The 22,672-nt window shown below is 39.4% G+C and overlaps 1 protein-coding gene across 1 annotated transcript; it reads right to left on the bottom strand.

The window, feature by feature from the left end:
* Nucleotides 1-8,108: 8,108 nt before the first annotated feature.
* On the bottom strand, nt 8,109-22,410 carry CRISP2 (cysteine rich secretory protein 2). Its single transcript, XM_080390343.1, has 7 exons — nt 15,559-22,410; nt 13,773-13,901; nt 12,420-12,510; nt 11,755-11,900; nt 11,104-11,198; nt 10,309-10,397; nt 8,109-9,640 (listed from the first exon to the last, which is right to left on the bottom strand). The coding sequence occupies exons 1-7, from the start codon at nt 15,616-15,618 to the stop codon at nt 9,516-9,518; spliced, it is 735 nt and encodes a 244-aa protein (XP_080246469.1). The 5' UTR covers nt 15,619-22,410; the 3' UTR covers nt 8,109-9,515.
* Between the last annotated feature and the right edge of the window lie 262 nt (nt 22,411-22,672).

Here is a 22,672-nt window from a genome sequence, read left to right as displayed (position 1 = left end):
GCATCAGGGAGATTGAGAAGTCTTTTGTTCCTCACTTGACCTCTCATGATACAGCTCTTACTGGCATCTACAAATGCAAGTGCACATCAATCTGAGCAATCTTCAGGTTTCTCTTGGGTTGCAGACACTACAACATCCCTTGATTTAGATTTGTTGCCTTCAAAGTGTTCTTGTTACATCCATGTAAAAACAAAAACTTCCCAAAACACAGGACAAGATTTAAATGGAGACAAAGTTTTATTCTACCAAAGCAAAGACATTGGTAGAAGCTCAGTAGTGGGGATGCTGTTAAAAAAACCTGGAAAGATGCACCTAAATTTAATTATTTTTCAATGCTGTTTCAGGATTTCTTAGCTGTGCTAGCTATGGAGTCATTGGCAGCACCGAGTTTGGAGGGTTGTTTTCGAGTGTCAAGGAAGTTGTGAATTCTTCTCAATTACCTTTCACCTGAAGATCACATTATGCACAAAAGAATGTTCAAAACAGTTTCTAGCAACCCCTTCTGTGTTCATCTATTAGTTGAGGTAAAATTGAAGTGGACTTTCAGCTCTGGGTAAAAGTCCTGATCATCTGTAAATCTGCACAGATTCTGTGACACGCTGATTTCCCTTCTTAGTTTCACCCTTTCCAGCAATTAGTACAAATTTCCTCTACCAATTATTTTCTTCCCTAACAGTTTAGTTTACATAGTTGATTCCCCCTGCCCGCCCCCCCCCCCAACCCCCCCACCCCCCCCCCCGCCTTGCTTCCCTTGCTTCCAAGTGTCACATTGTAGAAAGCATTCTATATACTTACAAAAGATATTTTTCTGGGTTTGTGCACATATCACATGTACCACTTTAATAATTTTAAAGATCAACTTAGGTGCCTCAGTTTGCACATGGGTGGGGATCTGTTGCCCTGTGAGGAATAATGGGGGGAAAAAAAAAAGTACTTGTGAGAAATAGTGACTCTAGAGAGCTATGACATCAGGTGATGTAGCTGCAATCCTAAGTGTATTTGTCTCTTTGCCTTGTCTGTGACAAGCTGATTTACAATCCCTGTCTTGTGGCCCAGGAACATATAATTTTTTACTAATTTTTTGTGTTTCTGAGTTTTAAGGTTGTCTATTCTGTCAGCTGTAAATGTTACGTGTTTGTGAAATGTGTCTGTTTCCCTGTTTCCTGAAAACTAGATAAATCATCTTTCTAAATCCTCTATTTTTTTGCCCCTGATGGTCTTTTACAGTTACAATTTTTCTTAGTACAATGCTGTACTATTCCTGCAAAGGTCCCATGTGCTCCATTTGCTTAAGGAAAGGCCGCATCACCACAGTGATGACTATAGGAAAATCAGGATGCTTTCTTTTTCAGCACAAGGGTCTGTTCCCATCTCTTCCACTTCACTGTGCCCCCCCTATTCAGAAGGTTAAGCACTTCTCTCTCCACTAAGTCTTGCAGAGTACACAAATGGTGTAGAAATCTTACGTGAGCTACATAATGCTAAGTTTGCCACAATAATTGCAATGCATGCATGAAGAGTCAAAGAGGGTGGTTAGGGAATATTCCTCAATGAAAAGATGTGTTAGCTTCAATTTCCCTAGCTAATATAACTCCCAGTGCTACTTTTGTGCAGCAATCCATTCATAGCACCAGATCAGAGAGGGTGCCTGTGGACTGAGACTGTAGGAAACAGGCTCCAGGGAGCTGATCCCAGAAGACCTCCTGCTATTTGTGGCACTTTCATCATTTGTATAAACATCAGCCTCTAAGAGGCCAAGCTGTAATGTTCTTAGTGGCACAGCAGCAAGGTGCCGTTTAGTGGCAAGGCGTGAAATAATTGGTCTGACCTATGTGAGGATTTGTCAAGATTGAGAGATATGTGATTTCAGCACTCAAGAAGTGCTGTAAACTCTGAGCCACACCACAAGTTAAAACCTGTTATAAACTGTGCATATTGTACATGTATAAACACTGATTCACAAGTTCTAATCAGTGCGACCTTGGCACAAATTGCAAATGTAGGTAGAACAGTCAGTACATTAAAAATTCCTACATTAAACTCCCTTATTGCTTGTTTTTCCTATGTACAATTAACATCTCCTTCAGGTGTCTTAATATTAGGGCAAGTAGGGACTCTGCAGCTTGAATGCTGTGGAAGACGTGACCTCTGACCTTCCTAATTAATTTATATGATTGTTTTTTAGTTACCAGGAAATAGGTACTAAATCACTGAATATGCAGAAGTAGTTCTGGGCTATTGAACTGAGAAGATGAATTTATTATTTCCTGGCAATGAGCCAAACACAAATTCAATGACCAACTGCAACCCACCTTACTGTCTAAAATACAACACCCCCTCTGGAACAAGCTGACACTGGAGGTACTGCAATGAATTGAGAGCAAATAAATGGGCATCTAAGGAAAAATAATTGCAATGGAAAAGTCCAGTCTCTGAAGTGTCCATACCAACCTGTGAAAGATACGAGCTTTACAACGCCACAGCTCATTAGATGCTTCTTAGTAGTCACTTTCCAGGTACATCTGAAACATATGCTTACCAGCATTATACATCTCATATAAGGGCTGGATGACAATCTTTTGTAGTGCTTTGTTCAACTGATCTGTCTAACTGGATCTACCATGACTGCTAGTGTGAGGCTACTGGAACAATCTAAGCCCCAAAGACTTAAGATTGGTTTATGACATATTGTGATCAATATTATGTAAAAATGGTCTCGGTTGTTGTTGTGTTTCAAAAGTACCCATCCTTATGTTCATCGATTATATAAAGGATGATCCAAGGACCACCCAGGGGAAAAAAAAAAAAAAAAAGCCTAGAGAGGTTCACTGAGATGAAACAGGCTGAGACAACAGTGGTGCTCCTGGGGCCATGGGCAGGTGGTGGAAGAGGCAGGCTGCAGGAGAGGGCCTGGAAATCAGGACCATAAAGTGGCAATCAGTTAGCTGAAAGGAATATGCTCGAGCTTGTAGGCCACAAACCCTGGGAGGACAAGGAATGTGAACAGAAAATAATCAACAGGATGGGTCATGCCAGGAATGAGGAACGGATGGCACCAAGGAGAGGTAACACCTTGCTGTTAGTTGATGAAAGTGTCCTCTGTAGTTAACCACCAATCAGGGATTGCCTAGTATGTAATGCTTAGCTTAAAGAACCAATCTGTTTAAAGTGTGCAGCTTCTGAAAACATATATAAACTCGTGATTGTGTACAATAAATCGACATCTCGCTTGCATCAAGCTACATCCAGTCTCTTCATTTGCCGCAGCAGGCTTGTCAGGTAAAGCCTATGAATGTGGCAGTGCACATTAACCTGCACCAATAGTTCTCTGGACAGTCATGACATCACAGAATCCCAGAAAAGCCTGCCAGATAACCACCAAGCCACAACAATAGTGCCTGCTTTGGCAAAAATAGCAGGGAGGAGACTCAGAACCTGATTTTGATCTGGAAAGGCTTGCAAGTAAATCTGTCCAGGTTTACCAAACTGCCAGACATGAGGTGTTTGCCCCATTTCCTGCCATTGCCTCAGATTTTGCCTTGAAACAAGAGAAAGAATGCTGTCCTTACACTTCCAGAAGAGAGTGTGTGTAAACTAGATGGTCCCAGATCTTCATCTGGATATTGCCAGATATTAACTGACTGGCTCTGACATAGGTTGTTGTCACAAGCAATTAGGAGCCTGTTCTACTTACTGGAAGTATTTGTGGCTAGAATTGTGTATCATTAGACTTTCATTGCCTTATGGATCAAGGTGTTGAATACAGAACTTGACTTTGAGTTAGTTTACCTGTAGATGAGAAGTCTGTATTCATAAACCAATGGAGCACCCTGCCTACTCCTTCCTAGCTGGATGCACAGCTTTTAGTAGCAAAAGAGCTTTTATGTTAACATTTCTAATATTAAAAAAGAAGCTCTAATGAAGGACATGTCTTGCTGCTGTAAGCTTTTGTGCAGTAGAACTTCCACCAGCACAGAAATGTTGAGAGGTGAGAATTCTTCACACTTCACAGTTGAAAAAAAAATAATCCCATAGATCATTCTATCATTCGGACTGTGCTTGAACGGTATTGTATTTTGTTCTCCTCATCAGACTGAGATAATACGTATGGTGTCAGGCATAGGATTGAAAAAAATTTCAAGGGGGCTTGCCTGTAAGCCACAAATTGGGCATGAATGCTGCAAAGGACATCTAGAACTTGTGATTAAATGGAATGATTAAACTTTTCCATGTGATAGATTTCCAGGATATTAAATGTTCATGCAAAAGTTTGATTCTCTTTCAGATTTATTCCTTTTAATCAATTCCTAATGCATTACCCTCTGTGCAATAAAGGAAGAAGGGAAAAAAAAAAGCAAGTTTGTCACTTGTGATAACCAATATGTTGAGAAACATCTCCTGACACAAGAAATAGTGACACCTGGACAGGAACCACTCCTAAAAACAAAGCACTAACTGAGGAGTCTGCTTCATAAAAAGAGGAGACATTTTTATGTTTTCTGATACAGAAAGCCTCCTCCACCATATGGCCAGAGTTGTACAGTCACATCTGCACAAGATGTGAATCCATTCTTGTTTTGAAATGGCTGGTTTTGTGTAATTTCTGGAGTTCAGAAGCAGTAGTGCTCAGAAACTCTCCCTTACCCCTCAGCGTTTCAATCCTGTGCAAAAATCACAAGGGCTACATTCCAACTTTTGCCAGAATAAACAGGTTTTGAATGATTAGGAATCACTTTGTGGAAAACTTGAGTTATCATATGTGCCTGCACAAAGAACGCTGTGTATCACTAAATAAAATTAACATGGTTTCACATATACTTCCTTTGTTACCTTCAGCATAGGTTTCTGGAATTTGTTTACACTGGGAAAGGAATTTTAAAGATGATAGGTTAATGCTTATGCATGCCCTAAAATAAAAATTAGTGTTGTAAAGTCAATTAATAAAATAAAAAATCCTGGGTTTAAATCAAAATCTCTCAACAAAACAAGTAAAAGCCTTAATTTGATGTCAGTTTGGCAGCTTGGGTTCTCCACCTTTACTTCCTACTTTATGCAGAAGTAGTCTAAGAGAAGAAAGCAGAGGAGTGTCAATGATGCAAAACAGAATGAGAAAAATGTCATTTGATTCAAAGTGATTGCTTCTGTTACTGTGGAAAAAAACCCCAAAAATCTGACAACAAGCATTTTAAAGAGTCATTTTCAGTTACACGTGTTGAGTTTTGGGTTGCCCATCAGTAACAGAATGAATAGTTAGCATGGGCCATTTCCTTAATGTATGCGACAATAATTCCATGCCAACCTGTTACCTCAACTTCTCAAAAAAAAAAAAAAAAAAAAAAAAGCCTTTCTTCAAGACTTGTTATTGATGCATGTGTCAGGATATCTGTGTTAGTCCTAGGGAACAGCCCAATGGCTGCATTGCACAGACCCAAGACCAGACGACTGAGCCTAGTGACCAGCCCGTGAACCTTCAGACATCACCGATGGGTCAGCGTGGCAGGGAGTGTCGCTTCCTTACTTGTATCTCCTGATGCCTTGTGTCCCCTTGACTTGTGGTTAAAGTGAGATATAATTATACTGGAGGTGTGGCTTCCAAACGTGACATTATAATTAACAGGTCTTAGTGTTTCATAGTTCTCTATCAACGTTCACTAATTAATCTCCCTTGGGCTGACTATGTCAGTTTATCTCTGCATTGCAGTTGGTGAGACTGAAGGATGAAGGCTGAATGTCTTGCCTGGAGCCCGGAGCGGAGACAGTAGCTGTCAGGTAGCTTCTGAGTGAGAAAGTTTGTCTCCCGTTTTTCACAGTTTAACTGTGGCCTTTACGTTTAGAGGAATCCAATTTTTGGCTGCCTAGCCTAGAAGAGCTGGGAGCAGCTGAGAGGTGGGGAACATCCTTGTCCTGTCCCTGCTCTGATGGTCCTTTGCTGCTTGGTCTTGCTCAAGCATCTTGCTACAGTTTTCTTTCCTGGACATTAACTGGATATTCTGACAACAAAATTTTCTAATGCCATGTAAAGGTTTCCAACCTTGGCTTTCCTTTTAGTATAAAGTCTTAGCTTTAGCTGCCTAACCTGTTATTGTAGGTGTGATATGTGAAGGACATGAGTAAGGCAAGATTTTTGGAAGAGTTGTTCTCTCTGTCACATGGATAGGTGGAGGAAAACAGGGAAGATTTAGGTCCATTGCTTTCAGCAAGACTTTGTGATACTGAAAGACCTTCCATTCTGCTTGGCTCACAGGCTGATGGTCAGACAGCCAAATTAGATCATGTGACTAGTGCAGCTGGCACATTTTAAACATAAAAAAATTTATTTCTTCACAAACCTTAAGACTGTTCAAGTTATTTCACAACATTTGTTCAAAACTGTAAGCTAACTGCTGAAGAGCTCTCATATCATTCTCTACAGATAAGACTTAGACTTGTACCATACTAGTTGCTCTTATCATCTCTCAGCACATGTGCTTCTTGAGAACCAGAATATAAATTGTAGGAAATTCTTGGTGTTACTAGCTTCTTGCATAAACCACACCTAAAAAATAGCATAATTCTGTAGGTGTAACTTCAGCACATGACAAAAAGCATAAGGTAGTACCACAAAAGAAATGACTTTCAGGGCATCGGTATAAAAAACAAATCTGCGAAAAGACAGTCAGAGAATGAAGAAAAATTATATTTGACATGCTGGATCTCAGTGAATTTCATATTGCTTTTACCTCACCTGTATATGAGAAACTCATATCAGAAACATCTTGGCTTTTCCGAGAACGTGAACAACTAAACAGAATGACACAGGTAGTGTTACATCCCACCTGCTATTTCTTCTATTCCACAGCAATAGGGAAGCAGAACCTTTTGAATCCCCCTATGAAAGTAAGAAGGTTAATGCCTGAATACCCTGCAATAACCCAGCAGAATGAATGATGCTCCAGGGTGGCACTTCATGACGCAGATCTCTTCCAGCTCCTGCTGCTGCCATGCTCAAACACCCTAGCTGGATACCCAGAGCCTAAAAGTTGGCTCTCTGGGAAGGCAGCTGTCTCAGAAATCTCAGATAATAACATCATTTTTCTTTAAATGTTCATTAGCCCAGAGAGAGGTAGGGGAAAGGAAAAGTGTGTGTGTGTAAGGAGTTTTAACACTCATCTCCTTGGTTGTAAAGCAAAAATTAAATCTTGCAAAATATCCCAGAAAACACAGGAGAGTTTTGCCAGAATTATGTATCCTCCTGGAAGAGAACTAGGGTTTTATAGAACAGTATTTTCTGAGCATTTCCAAGGAAATTTACGCCCTTTGAATTACACTTTCTACAGAAAACCACTGTGGTTTTAGGAACCTCAAACAGTGGCACACAGTCATGTTGTTGAAACCGAGATTCACAAAAATAGATCAAGAAACCTCCCAGAATTAGTCAGTGATATCCTGGAAACCATAAATTGCCTTAATTTGATGGGATAAATTGCTCTAATATGATAGTAATTTGGCCAACAGAGGCAGGATGAAATAATGGAGGGGAAGAAGCCACTACCAGATCGTTTCTATAATGCAGTGATTGTTTTATTCATCCAGTATTAGCTAAGAAATTCTGTGAAAGTGTTGTTAATTTCTAATTAAATTAAGGCCCAGAACTTTAATTTCTAGTACGAGGAGGAGCCTTTTACACAGGTAGCAAAATGAAAAACTGATGCAGCTGAATGTCTGGGGGTGGTTCACCCTCTTGTGTTTTTAACCAGAATTGCAGTCCTGCAGAGAAAATTATTTTTACCGGTCTAAAATAGGAAGGGAAGGTGGTAAGTGGTATGGATCAGTCCTGCTCAGAGCTGGTAAATGTGATTCAATTCTCATGGAGACCAGCAGTCATCTTGAGGAGCAGCTGAAGGTCTGGTAGGACACCTGAGCGTGTGGCACCAGGATGGGAAAACTGTCAGGAGGAAGGTTAGTGCGACGGAGTTTCTCTGTTCAGTGAGAAGCTGCTGTTCCAGATATTTGTTCATTTTTTAGCATCTATCAGGGTTTATAAACTGTAAGCAAAGAGCTTCTATTTCCTTTGTGCCTACCTTTTCATGAAAGCTCGAAATATAAAGGTCAAAGCTGTAAGATGTAAAAAAAAATATAAAGCTATAAGATGATTCTCCAATACAGTTTTATCATTGCAATAATATTGTCAGTACCTAAAAAGGTATGACTGTGATAATGCCCCTTGCTAAATGTGTCAGAAAGTTTCTCCAAGTAACCAGTGCCACTGACAGGTAACAAATATATGTCCTCAGTTGTGGCTCAATAGATGTACACAGCCGTTTGAAGTAATGTCCTGCATGGCAAAGGGCCTGGAAAGATGAAATGAAAAACTGAAGGAAATGCATCATTAGAAGCAATACACGAACTAAGGGGACACTAGCAGATCCATAAACATCTTCCTGGGCAGGAGCTGGTGGCCTGTCTGCAAGTAGGGGTGGGAGAAGGCACACCTGAGGCCATCAGCTGAACTTAATCCTCTTGGAGACACCTTAAGGTGTGCACTGGTAGGAACTGGCACTAAGGTGGTTGCTGGGAAGTTCTGGAGAAAATCAGGTATTTTGATGGGGATTTGGGGGGGACTTGGATCTCTTGCCTTTTTTTTTTTCTCCTTTTTTTCCCTTTGTTTTTTCTTTTTTTCTCCTTTTTCTCCTTTTTTTTTTTTTTTCTTTTTCTTTTTATGGTAGCATATTTTTTCAGCATGCTGCAATACGAATTCCAAACAAGTGTGTAGCAAACTTACTCATAGAGATGATGGGAAGGGATATATATATACTATACCTCTTTCTTTATATAAATGCTTTTAAAAAGCTTCATATTTCTTGACTGTTGGTGCCATATGAAAAAAAAATATAATTTATCACCTGCAGACACAGATGTGACAGAAACTTTGTGTTTAGGCCACAGAGTAAAAGCTGGCAGATTCAACTTGTGCCTCTTATTTTGGCTGTACAAAAAGATGCATCGCTTTTTGCTTTGACTTTATTTTTCTGTCTCATCCCCACTCACATGAAATATTGAAGAACCTTGAAATAACCATGAGGAATTTTCCAAATGAAAAAACTGAATTATAAATAACTTCAGTGAAAAGCTCTGTTTGTGAACCAGTGGTAAATCATGTATTTATTTAGCAGAAACATATTCCATTGATAAAGAAAAGGTAACAGAGGAAAGTTAAGTGGCATTTAACATAATCTGCAAAAAAAGTGAAGCATTTTCAAAGTGTGTTTCCCATTAAAAATAAATGAATCAGTGGAAGATCTACTGCAAGGAAAACCACAAGGGCAGGCATCAATAGCTGAAGCATGATTTCTGTAAAGTCTTAAATAACATCAGAGGTTATTTTGAGCTACTAGACTTATTTAGGACTGAAGTAATGGTGAGATTTCAGAAAAAAATCTGAGTCAATCTGGACACTCAGAGTGAATACCCTTCACAGTGAGTTCTGCTCTTTCCTAATAAGTCTCACAGCAGCTGTAATGACACTCACCAGGTCACTATATGATTTCAGTGGTGCATTTACAGGTAGCAGGACACTTCTTCATCAGTGAATTGCTACAGGTAAGCAACGTTTTCAGTTCTCTGCAGTTTTCAAAGGAGTCTTTATACTTGCAAGGATTGGCTAAAATACAAAAGATAGAAACAAAACCAATGGAATATCAATTGAAAACCAGGTCCTGGTCTGATACTTCTGTATTTTCCAAAAGTTCCAAATTTTCATGTCTGTATAGTCCTCGTACTTTTGCTCTGCTGTTAGAATTGCTTGAATATTATGGAAAAGGGAATGCAGGGAGAAAGGTGATATCTCACAGTTCCCATCTGTTTGCATGCTTCAACTTGCTCCACATGGAAGTCTGCAGAACCCAGGGGGCCATGCAGATATTCATGTACCTACGTATATGTGAAGCCTATCAATCTGTTTGTGCCCTTAGATACAGATGTATGTCAAGACACCTTGTTTGGAGCTTTCTGGAAGAGGACAGTGGAAGATTGATGGTGATAATGCACCTATTGGTCAGCAGCAACACAGTTTAGTGTTAGCACAGCATAGCTGAGGTTGGCAGGGACCTCTGGAGGTCATCTGGTCCAACCCCACTGCTCAAGATTGTGCCTGTTCTGGTGGGATGTTTAACCACTGTTATTTGTGGAGGGGGAATGAAAGCGGCAGCTCTAGGATTTTTTGTCCTGATTAGCAAGAAGGAACTATGCAAAAAGTAAAGTGCTACATAAGAACAACATTATTATCTAAGGTAATGCAAGGTTTGTTGTAAGGAGAAGACATTCACTTACTGCAAAGCCCTTTGTCACAGTGGCCGGGACAGTCGGCACATTTTGGTCCGCTCTTGTAAGGTGTAGCTATTTGCATTACATTATTTCCTCTGAAATTTGAAAAAAAACAGAACAAAACAAGATCAAAGCACAGCTCTAAGCCATTAGCAGGAGTTTATGATATTTATCACAATGGAAGGCATCAGGAATTTTTTTTGATAAAATAATGTTCATAGACAGTTATGTTTTAGTATCAGATATTCATTGAATACAATAATTTTGATTTTAAAGAATGAGGGACATTAAGGGACAATGAGTTTTAGAGAAAGATGATTAATTGATTATTTGCATTTGTATAGCATTATCATTAACAAAAATCTTATGTGCTTCCTAGTTCTGCTTTTCTCATGGCTTTCAAGTGATTGTGGCTTATAAGGAAATAACCTCAGCAGATGCCCTCTGCCTTTCAGACATGCTCTTTACCTCTGTGAATATTCATTTGCTGTTGGCTTTCACTTTGCATCTGACTTTCTTGCTTGTGGTCAACGTTACAGGATAATTTGTGCATGATGCCTGATTCTGACAGGGATAGATCTTTGTTGTTAAAATTTCCCTAGTATCTGGTTCAATGTGAAAATAACATAAATATTACTATTTAACCTGATGTCAAACCCACAATTCACATCAGTATTTTCACAATTATAATGGTTAAAATGAACTGTAATAATTTTATCCTACACATGACCAATGGACTGTAGAAAACATGGAAACATCCATAGTTATCTCATCTTAAATAAGTAAAAAGGCAGTACGTACGCAGGACAGTATTGGCAAACATAGAAGTATTTGAGCTCACTCCTAGGACAGTAGGCAACTGCACATCCAACCTGGTAACTGTTATACCAGATTAGCTGTAGAATAAAAAAGAAACATTATTTTAGAGTCATGTTTTATTGAATTCTCATCGAAGACCTCACCAGATAACAGAACCAGAACATTTTTGGTTTTTCTGTTTAGCTTTTAAGTTTACAGCTTACCTGTCAGAAGAAGTAAATAGAAAAATAAGTTACCATAGGAAACTGTAGGACATGGTTTTTGAACACAGCTTCTGGCAGGACACTAAAGTTCAATTTCAAATATTTTTGCTTTGACATTTCTTAATCAGTTATTTCAATCCCTATATAGAAAATATTTATTTCAAAATTGAAGGTATTGATTATTATTCTGTACCAAAAAAAGTAAATAATATTTGTCTTCTGGACAGCTCTTCCAAAATACTGGTTCCATTGTCTTAGAATTAAATGAAAAAGAGTTTTAATTTATCATTCATCTTTGGATCAGAGTGTGAATGATAGATAATGGTTTGATGACAATGATCATTTTTTTCTAATGATAAATATCTCTCAGCTCCCTTAAATGTACTCCTGTAATTCTAGTGTATCATTGCAGTCTTTCAAATCTCCATACCTGAGTATAGCTCCCAATATTGGCATTTTTCTTGATTGCTCCAAGTCCATACTTGAAATTGGAGGACTGACTGTGCCAGGCTTGAATTACTTCAGCCCATGTTTTTAGGTAAGATGACAGCAGTATATTCTCACCACAGGTGACACCTAAGTAGAATTAAATTTATTTTATGACTTAGGAGAGAAGCAAGCTATAGGGTGGGAGGTAGGACAGAGGGGTTGTAGCCACATCCTAAAAAATATCTCTACGATGCCACCCTATTTGCCCTGTGATTTTAAGAAGAGGACAGTACACTTGATCCTGTGAAAGCTGCAGGAAATCTTACTCTGGTTTTGGTGAGCTTTCAGTGACAGGTATTTGACTACAAAATGTTACACAAAAGTATCTGTACTTAGTCATACCAACAGCCATCTACTGTGCTGTCTTGTCTCCAGCAGAAGCCAAAAGTGGACGCTTCAAGAAAGGTACAAATATAGGGCAAGCACACAGTACCTCTCTCTGTCAAGTTCCAACAATTTGTCTTTAATGATGGTTTTGTGTTTAATAATCCTAAAAAGATATTCCACAACAGATTAAGAGTTATCCTCATTTCTAGTTCACCTGCACAGGAGTCATGTGTAAATTAGCATTAACCCATCAGCTTAGGCTCCATACTTCTCACGCACCATTAATGACTCTCTGATTGCTTGGACTCACTTCCATCCCACACTTATTTGCCCATTTCTTCGCGTTTTTGGCAGCTTTCTCACTCCACACCTGAAAGACACGAAGGAAGAAGTACCCAGGTCACAGACAGCTAACGCAGCCCACCAGGGGGAAAAACAATAGGGTGCAATTTAGGAATTTTGTGTGCTGAATGCTCCTGAGGTCCTCAACAGAAAGCAGAAGAGTCATGCCAGTTTACACTACTGGGACATGGGGAACACATTTCTTCAGCTCTTAAAGATTATGGGGCGGGTTATTCTGTACGCTATCACACAGGTCTGATCTCTAGGTGGCCCTGATTAATAGGAATTTTATAACATACTGTTGCTTATTTTGGCTTTGTGTCTGCATTAACGTTGCAGGGTGCAGTGCGCGGAATGATATAAAACTGATTTTCAGCTCAGCAGTAGTGACAGACACCAGCTGGACTTTGAACCTGGGGAATGTTTGCAAGTCTCACCGTACAGGCTTAGCCATAAATCACTGACCAGCTCATCTGCTCGTGGGATAGGGATAACAAAGAATATCAGAGGTGAAGGGATGGGAGCAGTGATGGGCGATGCAAACTCAGCTGAGGATAAATGGCTGTGTAGATCTAGGTCATTTTTTACTCCCCTTGACCGAGGCATGCTGCTGCTCCTGCTCCACCTTCCCTTCATCCAGGGTGGGTGGTTTTCTTCTAAGGGATCTGCTTACCCCACAGACCAGAGTCTTATCCATAGCCTGAGAGCTGCTGCTGCATTTTGTACCTTTTCCCTGTTTAAAATGCTTTCCTTGAAAAGGTGCTTTTTTGCAACAAACAAAGGCAAGGCAAGAACTCATAATTCACTGTGCAGGCTATGTTAACATATGCCTGACAGTAATAAAGAGATGTGGTTGAGGCAAACCTGTGTTTATTGTTCCTGCAGACAAATAACCCTGAGCATGGAGCAGTTCCTACGTTGCTTAGTTGAGTTTTTCTAAGTGGAGAAACTAAGACATGTAGGTTAGGGGAGAGGCTTCGAAAAGCACTTGTGGCCTGTCCTGAGACCTCTGCAATAATTTGAAATTATTATTAAATATATATATTATTTTTAAAAAATAAAAATCTGCAAAAATAATGGAAAAAACCTAGTGATTGCAGTATCAAGGTGTGTAAAATTAAGCATGAAGCCTGCAGAAACAAAGGGAGAAATTCTTGATTTCTTCACCTCAGTCCCAGAGCACCTTTCCTGCCCTCTCTGCTCACCGAGAGTGGGTTGTTTAGAAGGCTACAGGCTTCTGCTGATGATGTGGAAAGTGGGCTAGTTGCCTAGTTGCAATGCATAGCTTACCATCTTCAACATGTTGCTGGCAGTGGGAATTACAGATCTCCGTATTTCATTGTGTTGGTCAAGGATCTCTTTTTGGTTATGAGACTTAAAATGAGGAGACAAGATGTCTTCTTGTTTATACTGAAAACCCTGGGGCGGGGGGGGGGGGGGGGGGGGGACGGGGAGAAGAAAATCAGACAGTGAAGGTTCCAGTTAGCAGAAGTTTAATAAACAGGATAAATTATGAACTTCTTGTCAAAATAAAGCTTCTTGGAAATTCCCAACTTTCCTTTACTGGTTCTTCTATTCTCACAATTGCTGATTTTTCTTTTTTCCGTCCTGGATTTGAACTGCACTTTTCATTAGGAGGCATGATCCCAAACAAAATGTGTGGATAGGAATTCTACCTCATAGAAGTCTCCACATCAAACATGGAGAAAGTTTAGCTCTAGAACAAAACCTCAAGACCTAGAACCAAACTCAAGACCAGCTTTGACCTTGTGTGTGCAAAAAACTCCCTAGCCCTTGTCAGTTGTAAGCTTTGGAAATATGTGAAGCTGGATCAGAGCTTAGGACTGTTTGCACACCATCTTCTGAAATACCTAAGGTCAAGAAAACAATGATTTAGACTGTCTCTTACATAGTGAATCCTTGCAGAGAAAAAGTTGCAATGATTATATTGGAGTTTTCAGCCTAAAACTCCCACAGAAAAAGATTCTTCCCACTTAAGTCTAAAAATGAGACATCTCAACCAAATTCGGACACCTTCACTTTGTTTGTCGTTACTGAAAAGGGCAGAGGTAGCTCTTCCCACAAAATCTGACCTCTTTTTTTAGGACTGGAGGAACCATTGTCTACAAGTACATCTTTCTCCTTCCTTTGTAGAGAGACTCTGGCAGAGACCTGGACAGCTAATACTTTGATGCTTAAGTCAGTGAGGTGAGTCCTGCCATTGTTGTGATGGTCTCTTTTCTAGACACTGGTTCATCTTATTTAATTTTAGATATGTATACCATAGGTGTAAATATCTAAAAATTACCTCAGTTTGCCTTTGTGGCCAATAAGAAGAGCACAGAATGAGAGAGACTGAGTTCTGAAATATCCGAGTAATATGAATGACTCCCACTGTATGCCTTCAGAGCTCAGTTCTGAGTTTTAAAGACTGTAGTCAGTGGCTCCAAATGGCACCTAGTGCCACTTGAAATGCCCAGAAAGTCCTCCCTTGCCTCAGGCTGTTGCTCCAGAATGGTATAGGGGACTTACAGCTGCACGTGATGGCTCAGATACTCAGGAAAGTCCCAAGCTGCACTAAGACACTTCTGTGAGGGCAGCTGAACCTCCCCCCAGAGGCGTCGTACACCTTGTTTAACTTAAGATAATTACAGTGGTAGAAATAACACCTCAGCCAGATATTTTAGGCTGCTGCTATACTCAGATAAAAGAAACAAGCGACTTAGGACATAGCTCACCTGAGATTTATTGAAGAAAAAGATGATTGGCATAACTGAAGTACTTATTTCTTTTTATTCATTAATAAGCAGATCTCAACAAATAGCTCACACACAAGTGCCTGCACAGTAGATATCTACATCTTACAGGATTAATCCTTTTTAAGGAGAGGTGAAGACTAGATTTCTGATACTTAACTATTTCAAAATAGCTTCAGTTCATACTTTTTGAGAAAATGTATTTTTAAAATGAGTCATGTGAAAAGAAGAATATTTTGATAGGCAGAGGAAATAATACAAAAATCTATGAAAAACGCTGTGCTCAGATATAGCTCTTTTGCATAAACAAATGCTCCTACCTGTCCATCAGACTGGTGTAGCAAAGCAGCCAGGAGAATGATTGCAGTTAGTAGATTCATTTCTACAGAGAAAAAACCAAACCCCCAAATCCGTTAATCTCTGTTGCATAAAGTTTGTGTTGTAATGTGGTATGTGAGCAAGATACAAAACTGTTGCAATTCAAGCCTGACGCATAGATTATTTTAGTTGATACCTAGTACAGTGGGATGTGCCAAAACTGTGCAAATGAGTGTATGATGGTGCATGGGCACTGCTGAAACAGAGAGAAGACCACCTTGCATGGAAGCAGGGACCATAAGTAGCATAAATTGCATGTTTCTTGTAAGAGATGGATCAACCTCCTTTTAACTTCTTTATTCAAGATATCTTGAATTTGCAGCATTTCCTTCGTCTTTGTCTCCTTATGTAAATAAAAGCCCATTAATTTGTTCAGTAGGGTCACATTAGTGTCCTGCTCAAGCAAGCATCACCTGTATTGGGAAGTGATTTTGGAACACACAAAACAGTTGTCTCCATTTCTTTCCTACTCCCTGTTTCCTCATTAAATCAGCATCATAATGGCTCAAGCAAATGGTGATGATCACCTTCAAGTTACACCTGACACACAGACATAAACCAAACCTTCAGGAAATAATGTTGGCTATTGCCCTCTGGCTGCTGAGATACCTTATAGAAGCAAATACCACAGTATGTACACAGAGAATCTGAAACCCACTTATATTAATGGGATAATTTTTCTGTGTGTCAGAAAAAGCAAAGGTTATATATCTTTGCATTACTGAGGATATACAGGAAATCATGTCTTTTTGGTTGGTAAAGAATAAAGATGTGACAAAATGCAGAGAAAGGGGAACTTTGAGCTCAACAGGCTACTTTAAAAGAAACTGAAGCAAGCAAGGAAAATAGACATAATAAAAATCGTCAAACATAATAAACCTTAGAGCTGGCTTCTGAGAAAAATCCACAGTGTGAGCAGTACAGGTCAGCGGTAGAGGGCTAGGCAATGCTGCTGGATACGAAAACTACTGGGATAACACCTGTTAAAACCATAAATATACAATGAAAATACAACCAATCCACCAATCCATCTCTGCTAAGTGAATAAATAAACATTTTGACGTTAGGTGAGAAGAATGAGCTAAGAAAGACTGCAGAGAGCATTTCCTTCCAGCAGGAGCTGAAGGATGTATTCACACTTCAAAGAATTTACAGAAAGTTACCAGCGTCCTGGAAAAACAACTTACATTTCATTCCCTTTCCACTGGGTAGAACGAATATTTCTCGTTCCTAGAGCGATGACTTGGAAGAGGTGCCATTTACAGCATTCTTCATACCCCATTCATTGTTTAACACCTGAAATGGCCTCTAGATTTTTGATCTGATCTCCCTTTTATTTACATTGGGTTTACATTGCTGAGGTCAGTGGATTTGCTTGCTATCTGGTCCTGTGTGAATGAGTCAGCCTACATCTGCGTGTCAGAAATTGCTGCTTATTATAAGGAAAATAATGATAATACTAACACTGATGGCAGTTCAGAAAGTGTTACCTTTCTTCTCAGATGCTTTGGTGTGACTCATTTGCAAATAGTGCAGCAGCTCTAATACTTTCATCTTTATGAGGAGCAAGTTCTATACATGGTGGTCTCTAATCGGGCACAAGCAGGTCCATTTATAACCCACATTTGGAGCTAAATTTCCAAATTCAAGCCTGGACAGAGGGCCTGGGAAAGGCCTGCCAGAATACTGGAAAATATGAAGTTTTTCCAACATCTTCCTTTGCTGGTGAGACCCCTTTTATGTTCATTTTATGCATATTTCACACTGGTTTGCAGTAGGAGTATTCCAACATATATGTTACAGTGTGTAACGTCATGGGAAAGGGCTTGCTGTAGCAAGCCTCTTTACCAGCATTTATCTTCGAGGGTAGGAGTGATTTCCTCTGAATTTAGATGCTGATAACTATAGGCATCGTTAGAAACATTAATCATTTTTACAACACAGGCTAGACTTGCCACTAAGATTGGAGGTCAATCAGCCAAAGAACATTAATGTACCATGTGACTTTTAGACCCAGGTGAAAGATCTTAGGGCTAATATTCAGAGCAGAATGTTCATGAACAAATATAAGGCATGAGTCCACATAGCAGATCAAGCCACTGTTGGAACAAGGTAAGTTTTTACTTAGATGCTTAGCTATGCAGAGTTTCAACCTACCTCTAAGGAAATTAAACCAAAGAAGAAAAATGAAAACACTATTGTCTCTTCACTTGCGTGGTAGCAAGGCGAGATTAAGTTGGCTGAGTTCAGACCAAAAGGTCTACTGCTGAGTTATTCTGTGCCACATGCTGTACTCTTTCATGAGCTCACAAGGTGAGGAGCTTGGCGTATTCATACCCAAACCGACACTAACAAAAACGGTAGCACAGCACCACCATGCAGAGATGTAGGTTTGAATCCAATGGGCTTCACAATTACATCATGATGGCATTGTGCCTGGACTAACAACTCTTTAACTCTTAGGAGGTCTGTCCAGCCCATGTATGCACCAAAAGAATGTGATCTGATGACTATGATGCTCCTGGTACTAGGTTGCAGCTAGACTGGTAATTTATTTCAGTGCTGTATTCCGTTGCATATTATAAATCAACAAGACATATTCTATCACACCAAAGACTTCATGTCATTCAAATATTGAGTCTTTAGTTTGTTTTCCCATAAAGGAATAAAGAAATAGAAGAAAGCTTTTAGGTAGCTCTGCTTGAAAATTGGACATTTCATGCAAATTTGATTGGATGTAAAAAAAATAAAATAAAATCTATGGTTAAAAATCTAGAAACAATGTTCTATTAAAAAGATACAGTCCAGGATTTTCATGTTTAGTATTTGTACTTCACTCTTCAGTAGAGCTTTTTTCCTACCAGCTGGTAAAGCTCTCAGGGCATAGCAGGTTTCAAAGTTTGTAAGAGTGGGAGTATTTGTCTTGATATTTATATTTATCTTACTCTTTGATATAACTTTTTTGCTACCTTCTCTGAATTTACATTTTTAACTTTCATTTTATATATAAAAAAATCACTCTGCATTAAGAAAATGCAATCAACTTACTGCAAGCTATAAGATATAGTGGACATTTTGATAACATGTGTACGTGAAAACTTGGACAGATAGTTAGCATTTCTAGATGAAAAATTCTTAGTTCAGCTGTACTAGTATATCCCAACAGTCAAGTGAAATAAATTCAACATAAAAATAATAAAAATGACATTAGAAAAGCATTTCCCATGATTGGCCACCCTCTGCAAAATGGATCAATTTCCATTCACGTTTGAAGAATGGAGCAAGCGAGTCAAAGTGTTACCTTTTAATCTAAAGAAATATGGGAATTAGACTTCACTGAAGCTGTTTCTCACCCACATAGGTGGGAGGTGTGTTTTCTAAGCAGAAGATACAATTTATTTTTAAATTCTTCCTCTGGCAGTATTGTAAGGAGACATTTTCTTTTAATTATCACATTTGACACAGCTTAAATATTAACTACATCAGCCTTTGTAGCACAGTGCCTAATCAATACTGACCAAGTGACTCTATAGATGAAATCTTTAATACTGAAATTAAATTCTGCATACATTACCTTTGTCCAGCCAGAATCTTTCTGTATCTTAGAAAGGGTGACTGGAGTGAGGAAGGCTCTCCTCACTCTAGAGCTCTGTGTGTGTGTATACATATATATATATATATATATATATGTATGTGTGTGTGTGTGTGTGTGTGTATGTGTTCCCTTCCCTTCCATTGTCAATATTTATTGCCATTAAATGACATCAGCTTTGGGGCTGCACATTTTAGAAGAAAACAGTTTTCTTAGAGGAACAGGTGACTGAAAATGAACCAATCCAGCTGCACTGTTCTAGTGTTTTTTGGGTTTTTTTGCTTGTATCCAGGGCAAGGAAAGAGAAAAGATAAAAGATCTGTCCTTTTGCAGCACTTTGACTTTGCCAGAACACTTGTAGCCCAATAAGCAAGCTGCAGGGCTGATGTTGTGTTCAACAAACAAAACCTAAAGTTTAGGGATGTTTGCTTTGCAATTGTCTTTTCTGGCTGGCAAAAGAGTGGAATATTTTAAAGCAGAGACATAAGTCATCAACTCACTTCTTAGCCATGCATGCACAGAATCACCTACACACTGGGCTACACACTTTCTTCCAAGTGGTTCCTAAATGTCTGTTTGCAAAATGAAATTTATATTGCGCTAGCTCACCGAGGCCAAAAGGCTTTGGCACTAGGCTTTATTCACTTCATGTGTTACTTAAGAGTAACCTATTTGCAGAATGGCTACAGACGTGTGCATCTTCCCCCTGCAGTCTGAAGACCGTGTGGCATTTGTTTGCTTTTTTGCTTCAGTGCAGCATCACTCAGCTCACGTTTCCTTTTTGCAGAATCTTTGCTTCCACTCATTTATAAGGTAATACCATAAAGTCAGCTTTGACAGGTTCTCAGTGCTCAGCCCTTCTGTATTTAAACACAACCTGTCTTGCTTCCCTCCATGCTGCCTGTTGTCTCTTAGAAGGCACAAAGCATCTGCATATCTCATTCCTTTCCTGCAGTTCTCTTCTTTGTCCTTGCCTTTGCTGTGATGCCTTGCACACCGAGCACCATTTTCATTCTGCTGGGTCAAAGCTGCTGTGCACAGTACAATTCAACATTGTTTCATTGCTTACTGTTTGCTGCAGTATTTCTCCCAGCTACATGCTGTTGCCAGCATTTTAATTCTTTATTTGTATAGTGGGCAACGCTACAGAAAGTTGCTTGTGATAAGCTCTTCCATTTCCTTCCATGCTCTGAGATAAAGGCAAGAGTGCTTTATTATCTGAATTGTTCGTGACAGCGTTGATGAGACCAGAGTTATCTCCATCAGAAAGCCTAATTAACTGCCTATCACAGTTACTAAGATTGCATCTCTATTGACTGTAAGGGGAGACGGTCTAGCACTTCCAGATACTTGATGTTCTGGGAGATAGTTCCATTATTTTACCCTATCCACTGTACTCAGTAATTTTAATTGATTTTCCACAGTCACCTGAGCTTTATTTGTATTGTTAAAATTAAATAATACTACTGCAAATATTTCTTTAAAATGTGCCACACCTTTTTAAATAGTGAAAACCATTTGTTCTACAAAGAAGGTCTGTTAGATATGCTACAGTTGATGATCTACAAGTAAAATTATTAGGAAGAAATCAAAGATTAATAAAACTGACATTTGGGACCATGGTACAAAGAGCAATTTAATATATCAATTCCCATTTTCTCATGTGGATCACCTGAAGGATTGGAGTAATTTAATTAAAAAAAAAATAAAATTAATTCCACAGGGTTCTACAAATTTATGTATTTTTAAAAAAGATAAATCTATGGAAAGTTCTTTAAAAAAAATATCAGCTTGAGAGATTTGACTGGGAAGTTCTTCCAACCCTTATATAAATCTAAACTACAAGAATCTATTTTGACCTCAAGCAATGAAGGTAAAATTCCTGTTTCTTTAGTTAATGACAGCTTAACTAGTGCCTTTAATTAAAATTCATGGTGTTCTGTGTGGTTTAGGTTTCACATAGACTTTTTCTTAGCTGAAGAACACACCTTGAAGACCCAATCCTTTTAGCCAACTTTGTTTTGCAGAAGGGAACATCATCCACTTCTTCCACACAACCCAACTCACCTTCCAGCCCAGCTTATTACTGGGGAGATAACCAGCAGGGCAGTAACTCTAGCAGTTACTGCCAGATGGGAGTAGATGCCACACAAAGAAAGCTAGCCCAGTCAAAGGCAAGGCACATAAAGGCAGAAGCTACGAGTGTCTTTGAAGGCTGTCGGACTACCAGGGTTGAGATTTTGGGTGTAGGCAACGTGCAAATTTGGTGGTGTGACTACTGCAGCATTGGGTTTGAGCTGGTGTGTGTTCAGCCAGCACGGAGAGCAGGTAGAGCAAATCCACCCTCCTCAGAGACATACCACTCAATGTCTGCCCTCAATCTTCAGAGAGCAAAGCTGCTCCTCGCAGGTCTTGCCCACCATGTTTCAGCCCACTTGGATGTACGGGATACATCACTGCCCACTGTGGCACAGCTACTGTCTTTAAGGGTCAACTTTTGCTTTAATTTTGTTAAGGAGGCGTTGGAGGCATGGTTGCCTACCGGTGGTTTCTCAGGTCCGCTGTGGGAGGCCAACCTGCATGTGACTTGGCTGCTGAGTTTAAGCCTCTGCTGAAATGGCTTAATCAGGTCTGAAGCGGTGAGGGGTAAGGAGCAGCTGAGCAAGACCCAACCCATTGCCCACGAGCTAGATCTGGAGAGAGACTTCTGCTCAGTCCCGAGATTGGTTTGGTCTTGTCCTTTTAGTGGCTGCTACTGAGCTTGTGGTGTTTATATACATAATAAAATGTGACTGTCTTGTAAGTTTAAAACTACTGTGAATAAATATTGCTCTGGTTACTTGCTCTTGGGCTGCTAGCAAGGAAATTCGCAGCAAGTGAGGCTGCGGAGCTGAGCACACCCATAACTGCCTGGCTGTGGTTACCTGAGGCAGTGTTATTTCAATAACTGCTCACCTCTGCCACCGACAAATCATCTTATAAATAGATGTAATAGTTCAATATATTTCTATATAGCCTACAAAATAGGAAGGAAGTGTTTCTGAATTTCCTGATCTCTTGCTTTGCAATAAGAAGGGAGATTTTTAACTTTTTGTGACTTATAAACAGGAATTCATTACTTTTACATTCTTCCTTAGAGAAATCAGTACCCTAGAAGCAGAGCACAGGAGAGGAAAATATCGCGTGTTTTACTTCCCCCCCCCCCCCCAAAGAACAAAGGTCATGACGGCAATTAATAAAATAAGAGATAAAATTGTCAGCATAATCATGTTAGTCACTCCAACTATCTGCAAGGATTAGCTAGGTAAAATCCTTTAATTTCCTGTACAGTTTTTGTTTGTCAAAAAATCTATTCTAAAGTACTAGTCTGATTCTTAGAAATAATCTTTTTAAAGAGAATGATGGCATCATAACTGAATTCAGAAACTTATAACAAACCTAGTATATTGTTACTTAGAAAAAAA

This window comes from Falco punctatus (assembly GCF_963210335.1).
Source record: "Falco punctatus genome assembly, chromosome: 5".
NCBI lineage: Eukaryota > Metazoa > Chordata > Aves > Falconiformes > Falconidae > Falco > Falco punctatus.
This window is presented reverse-complemented; position numbering and strand designations above follow the sequence as displayed.